Here is a 9,182-nt window from a genome sequence, read left to right on the forward strand (position 1 = left end):
CTTGGTGTGTATAAGGAAATTAGATTGATAGGCTTAAGGATGGTTGGAGAGGAGAGTTCTAAGTGTCTATAAGTGGTTTCTTCATCCCTACTCTGGTATTATGATAAGAGACAAAGAAAATCCATACAAATTAAATTTGTTGACAACAGAGTTATAACATTATAGGTTAAATATGTGACTTTTTGGATAGTCGAATAATCAATGAGCTCAAAGCTCCATGTGCATCTAACAGAGGTGGCTCAGCGAGGGTATGCTATAGTATTGCCTGGTGCTTATGGTTGTAATGTAATTCACTTATTAATGACACGTATAAGAACTTACAAATATATATATTGTTAAAAAGGTGAACATTAAATTAAAAAAAGCATATATCAATGCCTTGGTTTTTAGGAAATTTAAATTATAAGTTAACGGTTTAATTATCTTAGTACCAAATGCCAATTAACTCAGTAGTTTATTATATGTATAGATTAAATAATAAAATAAAATATTGTAAACAAATAAAAACGGTAAACTCAACCAAGGCAGATCTAACTGGAGTTACGGTAGTAGCGGTGAAAATTAAAGAGTCGAGTCGACGGCTCTGTTACTCTTATCACAACTTTCATTGGCCAAAATTTTCTTTTCTCTACACATGACCCTAATCTCCGATTTAATCTCTTGAAAATACTCGCAAGAATCCCGGTAGCTTAAACCGTTACCAAGGAAAAGGAAAAGTTAAACCCATAGGGTTCTGCTTCGTTCCCACGCGTTTTCCGTGGTGTCCAAGGATCCAATATTCATCAGTTTCAGTTCCTATCGAACTTCAACCACCCTAGATCTGTCTCAGGTTCTTCTTCCAATCTTCTTGTTTATCCGTCCTTTTACTGTAATGGGTTTTTGTTTCTATATATGATCTGCCATTTCGTAATCTGTTCAGTAGTGTGATCTTTCTTTATGAACACTTCTTTGAGAAGTTTTTGTTGAAATAGCTATTTTTTATAAAGTATTTTGCATTTTGCTATAGGGATCTGCTGCTTTTAATGTTTGATGTAATGAAATTATTGTATACGCTGGCATCTGGGGCTTTTTATTTTTGGTGTTAATGTTAAGTTAGGGATAAATTTGCATTGTAACCGATCGTTGAATATTTCTTTGGTGTAGACTTATTTGTATCTTGGGTGCCTCGGGTTACTGTAGCTTAGGTTCGAGCGTATACTGCAAGATTTGCTATTACGATGGTTTTCCCAGAAAGAAAGATGCCTGGAGTTTGCTGGGTTTTTCTGTTACTGCTTCTGTTTGCTCATATTTGTGATGGGTTTTACCTTCCGGGAAGTTACATGCACACGTATTCGACTAAGGATACTATATTTGCCAAAGTTAATTCCTTGACTTCCATTGAAACCGAGCTCCCTTTTAGTTATTACAGTCTCCCTTACTGCAAGCCTCTTGGTGGAGTAAAGAAAAGTGCCGAGAATCTTGGTGAACTTCTCATGGGAGATCAGATTGATAACTCCCCTTATAGGTTTCGAATGAATGTGAATGAGTCTCTCTACCTTTGCACCACCAGCCCCTTGAATGAGCACGAGGTTAAGCTTTTGAAACAGAGGACTCGTGATTTGTATCAAGTGAATATGATTCTAGACAATTTGCCAGTGATGAGGATTGCAAAACAGAACGGGGTTAACATTCAGTGGACTGGATTCCCGGTTGGTTATTCTCCACCAAACAGTAATGATGATTACATAATCAATCATCTCAAGTTCAAGGTTTTGGTTCATGAGTATGAGGGAAGTGGTGCGGAGATAATTGGAACCGGGGAAGATGGGATGGCTGTGTTTCCCAAAGCTGATAAGAAGAAAGCTTCTGGTTTTGAGATTGTTGGTTTCGAGGTGGTTCCGTGCAGTGTTAAATATGATCCAAAAGCCATGACTAAACTTCACATGTATGACAAAGTCTCCTCTGTGAACTGCCCCTTGGGGCTCGGCAAGTCGCAGATAATAAGGGAACGAGAAAGGATCTCTTTTACTTACGAGGTTGAATTCGTTAAAAGTGATATTAGATGGCCATCTCGGTGGGATGCTTATTTGAAGATGGAAGGGGCACGCGTGCACTGGTTCTCAATTCTAAATTCTCTAATGGTGATCACTTTCCTTGCTGGTATTGTGTTTGTCATATTCTTGAGGACTGTGAGGAGGGATTTGACAAGGTACGAGGAACTGGACAAAGAAGCTCAAGCACAAATGAATGAGGAGCTTTCTGGGTGGAAGCTTGTTGTAGGAGATGTCTTCAGAGAACCAGATTGTCCAAAGCTTCTCTGCGTGATGATTGGAGATGGAGTTCAGATTATGGGAATGGCAGCTGTCACTATAGTTTTTGCTGCCTTCGGTTTCATGTCACCAGCTTCACGAGGAATGCTACTGACAGGGATGATTATTCTTTATCTTTTCCTGGGTATTGTGGCTGGGTATGTTGCTGTACGTCTCTGGAGAACTCTGAAGGGAACTTCAGAAGGATGGAGGTCTGTTTCGTGGTCCGTTGCGTGCTTCTTTCCTGGAATTGTCTTTGTTATCCTTACGGTATTGAATTTTATACTGTGGGGCAGTAAAAGTACTGGTGCAATCCCCATTTCCCTGTATTTTGTACTTTTATCTCTCTGGTTCTGCATTTCTGTGCCTCTGACTCTCATTGGAGGATTCATAGGGACCAGAGCTGAAGCTATTCAGTATCCTGTAAGAACTAACCAGATTCCTCGGGAGATTCCTGCACGCAAATATCCATCATGGCTTCTTGTTCTTGGTGCTGGGACCCTTCCATTTGGAACCCTTTTCATTGAACTCTTCTTCATCCTATCTAGCATCTGGCTTGGCAGGTTTTATTACGTGTTTGGTTTCTTGCTTATAGTTCTTCTACTACTGATCATCGTTTGTGCCGAAGTGTCAGTGGTCCTTACCTACATGCATCTTTGTGTCGAGGACTGGCGATGGTGGTGGAAGGCTTTCTTTGCTTCGGGTTCAGTATCACTCTATGTGTTCCTCTACTCCATTAATTACTTGGTCTTTGACCTACAAAGTTTGAGTGGTCCTGTGTCAGCTATTCTTTATCTCGGGTACTCAATGATCATGGCAATTGCGATAATGCTGTCAACGGGCACCATTGGCTTCATCACATCATTCTATTTTGTCCATTATCTCTTCTCCTCTGTCAAGATCGACTAAAAGTTTCATTTGGTGATCTTCATCAACTGGTGGAAAAGACATAGGCTTGTAAGAGTATGATATATCGGTGAAGTTGCCATTGGTAGCTAATCATGTTACACTTATCAAAGAGACACTCAAAATCATTCAAAATTATATGTTAATTTTGGTGGTGGTTGAGTGTAGGACCTGATAGATTTAAAAGTCTGATTACTAGTTACGAGTTTTTGTTTGGATTACATGTAGGAAGTAGTTTGTTGGACGTGAAATCTTGTATTTTCTCTCATATTTTTAATCAAATAGAAACATTTACTTTCTAAGATCCCAGCCATGGACCATCGGCCTTTTATTACTTCTTGGGCTCATAAAAGGACCAACCATAATAATGGGGTTAAGAATATACAATTTAATTTCTTTGTTTAAATTTCCTTCATTCTCTCTACATAGATCTGATTGTTATTCGTTCGAAGGCTCGCTTGAAAAGTAGAAAAGTTTAAGCAAAAATATAGATTTGAAAAATGACTTAGACAAAAAAAAATGTTTGTTTTCTAAATGGGCAATGGGCCGGGTCTTGATAGATTTTTTTAGCTCAAGCCTAGTCGGGCCTGAATTAGTTGTTTCGCTATTATCTTGTTATTATATTGCTACTATTTTGTTATTATTTGGATATTATATAATTCTTGTTTTCTTGTTTGAATACTATATAACATTTATTTTAATGTTTTAGTGTATTTGATTTTTTATATTTTTAAAATTTATTTTTATATAAAAAAATAATCTAAAAAAATTATTTTGGGCGGGCTGAGACAGGTTCGAGTTTAGCATTTTTTATTTGGGCCAGGCTTGAGTAAAATTTAGGCCTATTTTTTGGGTTGGGCCTAAAAATTTGCACCAGCTCGACCCTAACACAGCCTGGCCCATGAGCAAGTCTAATTTAGTCTATAAATTTTTGTTTTTAAGAATTTAGTCCCTCTATTTTTTAGATTTTAAAATTTAGATCTAATTGTTAACATTTATTTTTGTTAAATTTGTTGGTGTGCTATTTTGAAATAATAATAAAAAAAACTTACTTGGTAGCTATGTAATTAAAAAATATTTTATAATGAATTTGAATTTAATAAAATAATTTTAACAATATTAATAATTGGATTTAAATTTTGAAATATGTAAGACTAAATTCTTAAAAGTAGAACTGAAAAAAGAGAAATGAAAATCCTAGCTAAATTTTATATTTACTGAGTATACGAAAATTTATGGGTTATTATTTTTTTTGGTGACAAAAAGAGTACTTAAACTAATTACATAGTCTAAATTGTCCCCCCTAGCGGAGAGACCTCATACAAGTATAAATCATATGTTCTATGTTGAGCTAGTTTAACCAATCTATCAGCATCCTGGTTGTCCTCTCTAGAGATGTGCCGAATGTGCTTGCGACCCATCCGCGTCTGTAGCTGATGAATTCTTCTGATCAAAGCAGAATTAGAACCATTTGAAGGCATCTCCTGAATAGCTTTAACTATCTCAAGATTATCAGTTTGAATGAAAACGCCGTCACAACCACGATCAATTAAGAGAACCAAGTCATCCAAGATGCCCCACAACTCAGCATAAAAAACGGAGCAATTCCCCAAATATCTATTAAAGCCCAAAATCCACTCCCTATCTCAATTTCTCGCTATTCCTTCCGCCGCAACAAATCCAATGTCATTCATGACAGACCCATCCGTATTCAAACATGCCCAATTGCCATCTAAATGAAGACATGATGACATACCTTGTGACATAATCGATGTGCTCCTCTTAAGAGAGACATATTGCCTTGCCCAACTGTATGACACATTGATAATTTCATTAGCATTTTAGGTAACCCCTTGAAAAATGAAGAGATTGTGATTCTTCCAAAGGCACCACGCAATAATCCCAAAAAGACATTGACAGTCCACATCTCCCAAGCACCAATCCTGTTGAATGAATTAAAAGATCTCAAATATTCCTTGCTACAATAAGTCCCTAAGAACATGGATAACATCTTTGGAAACATGACCACAAACCCCACAAGTCGAATTATGACCTCAGCCCCTGCGAACCATTTCCTCTTTGGTAAGTAATTGATGTTTGAAAACAAGCCGAATGAAGAATCTAACTTGTTGGGGCCCTTGAAATTTCCAGGAAATGTGTCACCTTAGATATTTTGATTTGATTTAATTTCAACTTTCGATTTGATTCGTAAAATGAGAAAGCGAATTTGTCATACAACCATTAAAACTCCACTTTTCCTTGACAAACTCAAAAAAATCCGTGTGCTCAACCCATCCCGTCAGAAAACGAAAAGGACGCCCCTTTGGAACATACAATTTAAGCTCCTTTGAGGCATCGTCTTCCTGCTTCAATGCCCTTGAAATCCTAGTAAGCTCCCCCTCACGAATATAATGAATCCAGATTCACCGTCGTGAAGCCTGAAACTACTAGCTCAATATCAAAATTTCTAATATTCATGTAACACCTCTAACCCGAATCCGTCATTGGAATAGGGTTACGGAGCATTACTGGAGTTTACAAATTAAATACGGTCATTTTTCAACTTTCAAAATTTTTCTTAGAAGTAGGGGACACATGCCCGTGTCTCTGCTCATGTGAATGGAAATAGGCCCTTATTAAACAAAATACCTATACATGTCACTATATCCAAAATCTAATCATTCGAACATACCGATATAACCAATTGATAGTGTGATATATCTCCGACAAGCTTCCAACCCAATCGAGCTTCCAATAATCTGTAGGGTAAATAAAAACAAATACGTAAGCAATGAATGCTTAGTAAGTTCATGTAGTCTTTAATCAAACTAGCTCATTTAAAATATAAAATCTATACATATCAAGGATAACCTAATATTGATATCACAACACTCATGAAGCTATATTTATCAACTCACAAGGTGAATAATTCCACAGTATCATTTAAACATATTATCCCAAGCTTAGTAGGATTTTAAATAACTCTAATACTTCATAATTTCTTTTGTCAAATACAATATAATCAATAAGCACACTTCCTTCAAATCGATATCAATAATAATCTATAAATCTTTCAATTCAAACACATAAGTCTCTTACCATTTCTTATTGAATCGAAGAACGGCTTACGGATATGAATTCATCGTTCTTTTTATGCCATAGTCCAACTAGGGTCTTACACATGCATTACCATGGCTCTACCATGGTCTTACATTTGTAGTGTCACAACCCAATTATGGTTTTATCCGACAATTCATCCTTTGCCACAGAACAATTGTACTCAATTCCGCGTTCAATCTAAACTTAGTATTAAATTCGATAATAAATTGCCAATAACTATTCAATTTGGCTTTTATTAGTTAATATCATTTACTATCACATTGAGCCATTATTTATCTCATAAATTTTTAGTTCATGTTTTCATTTCACATTTTCATATTCAATTCACATTTTCAAATTATATTCCACAATCACGTTTCTTTCAATAGCTCAACTGTTTCATTTCGTTCGATTTAACTTTTCATTTAATTACCCCTATTAACAAATTCGGGCTTTGGCAGATACGTGGATTCCAACCAAACACACCAGTACGGCACATTGTGCCTAAAACGGTACATAGTACCTGATCAGTATACGACACATAAGTGCCTGATACGACACATGATGTGCCTAAAATACGACACACGAGGTGCCTGAAATACGACACATAAAGTGCCTGAAATACGACACATAAAGTGCCTGATGTACGACACATAAAGTGCCTGATCGGTAAAGCCGATAAATTCCCGTACTCTTCCAATCTTATGGCATGCCAACTATATCCGACTCAGCCCGATTAGTTAATAGGGTTTTCAATTCTCAATTCAATTTCACATTCATTCCAAGAGCTACTTTCAATATCAAATTCACTTTTTCATTCACGAATAAAATTTCAATTCAATACTAACACATATTTCTTATTCCATTCAATTTTCTAAATTCAGTTCAATACTAACACATATACATATATATTATTCATCACCAAATAACATTCACTTTAATCAAAATTTTACAGAATATTGTTCATACGAACTTACTAGGTTAATTTGCAGAAATACCAAGATATAGGGGCATTTTGGTAATTTTTCATTTCCCTCAATTTTCTACCCGATCTTGATCTAAGTTAATATTTCATTCAATTTATTAACTTAAATAATAAAACAATTCATTTCATGCAATTTGGTTATTTTTTATATTTTTACAAAATTACCCTAAAAATTTACTTTTATTCAATTTAGTCCCTGAACATATAACATGTAAATAAGCTATTTTAAGATAAACTCATATTAGCTGAATATTTACATATATTTTTCCTCCTCCACTCCATTCCACATCCTTGATATATACATAATACCACTATTTACTTGTTTACGCATAACAAGCAGTTTACTTGAGTCATAGTCACTAAATTAATTATACCTTAAGCTACAGAACTCCAAATTGAGATCCGTTAATTTTATATGAAACTAGACTCACATATGTTATTACCATAAAATTTTCAGAATTTTTGGTTTAGTAAATAAGTATAGTTTATTCTTTAAAATCATCTCTATCCTGTTGTCTGACAGTTTTGACCCTTCTTCACTAAAAATTAATTATCTCCTCGTACGGGATTTATATGATGTTCCCATTTATTTATATTAAAAATAGACTCATTAATTATTTTAATCATGTAAATTTTAACCCCTAATTATTTTTCTCAAATTTTTTATGATTTTTTAAAGTCAGAACAGAGGAACCCGAATTCATTCTGACCTTGTCTCACAAAATTTATTATATCTCATGATTTACAATTTCATTACTTACACCGTTTCTTCTATAAGAAACTGGACTCAATAATATTTAATTCCATATTTTTCTCATCCTCTAATTCGATTTTCACGATTTATAGTGATTTTTCAAAGTTAACCTACTGCTGCTGTCCAAAACTATTTTAGTGAAAGATGTTGATTACTAAGTTTATAACTCCCTTATTCCCTTTCTCTATAATATTTCCCATCACTTTCACTTATTTCCCTTCACTAATATATCATGAACATAAGACCTTATATAAGAAAACTCTATTATAACATCATTTCCATGCTTTTTCAATAATATCAAACTTAAAAATATATTGAAATCTTGATGTTCTTACCTTGTCATATTGATTTCAATCTTTAACTTGATTTTCTCTCTCCTCCAGTTTCTATTTCTTGAATCTAACTTGATATTTTAGCTCCCCATAGTCTCCTTGTTATCTTTCTCTCTTGAGGGATATGGAAATTCTTTTGATTTCTAGGTGAAAATGATAAATTTTTAGTAGAAGGACCAAATTGTAAAGAAAGCAAAATTTTCTTTCTTCTCTTCCCTTCTAACGTGAAATGCATGGAAAGATGGCGGGATGGATGATTTTTCATCTTCCTTTTCTTATATATACTAAATAAAATACTAATAAAATAATAAAATATTATTTTAAAACTGAATTAAAATATTAATAAACTAATATTTATTTAATTAATTAATCTAAAATATCTCCACATCATTATCTTCTAGATTTCTCTCTCTTCTATTTGACCATTTTGCCCTTCATAATCTTTAAAAATTTCATTCTTTAGTCATCACTTAATTTGATAAAATTATGATTTAGTCCCTCAAAATTCTTCACCTTTTCAATTTGGTCCTAATTCATCCATTTTTCTTAATTTCTAGATTATTCTACCATTAAAATATTTTCACTATTAGTCCTTTAACTTTTTTATATTTACACTTTAACCCCTCAAATTTTGAGTATTTACTCTTGGGCAACAAAACTTTTTTTATTTTTGCAATTTAATCATTTCTTGTATTAATATGTCATAATATGCTTCTCAATGTTGACATAACTCAAAATTTCCCTTTTTGTCACTTTATTTCCTTATTTTACTATATTAAGGATACATACTTTCTTACCGTAGACTGTAGTAATTTTCG

At 34.1% G+C, this 9,182-nt stretch overlaps 1 protein-coding gene across 2 annotated transcripts; it reads left to right on the top strand.

The window, feature by feature from the left end:
* The first annotated feature begins 537 nt into the window (after positions 1 to 537).
* LOC107912484 (transmembrane 9 superfamily member 12) lies at positions 538 to 3,496 on the top strand. Of its 2 annotated transcripts, none has more exons than XM_016840681.2 (2): positions 538 to 829; positions 1,144 to 3,496. In XM_016840681.2, the coding sequence occupies exon 2, from the start codon at positions 1,218 to 1,220 to the stop codon at positions 3,195 to 3,197; it is 1,980 nt and encodes a 659-aa protein (XP_016696170.2). In that variant the 5' UTR covers positions 538 to 829; positions 1,144 to 1,217; the 3' UTR covers positions 3,198 to 3,496. The 2 variants fall into 2 exon arrangements, with proteins under 2 accessions (XP_016696170.2, XP_016696172.2); XM_016840683.2 differs by having other exon boundaries at positions 548 to 829; positions 1,180 to 3,496.
* Positions 3,497 to 9,182: the final 5,686 nt, after the last annotated feature.

This window comes from Gossypium hirsutum, chromosome D11, assembly GCF_007990345.1.
Source record: "Gossypium hirsutum isolate 1008001.06 chromosome D11, Gossypium_hirsutum_v2.1, whole genome shotgun sequence".
Taxonomy (NCBI): domain Eukaryota; kingdom Viridiplantae; phylum Streptophyta; class Magnoliopsida; order Malvales; family Malvaceae; genus Gossypium; species Gossypium hirsutum.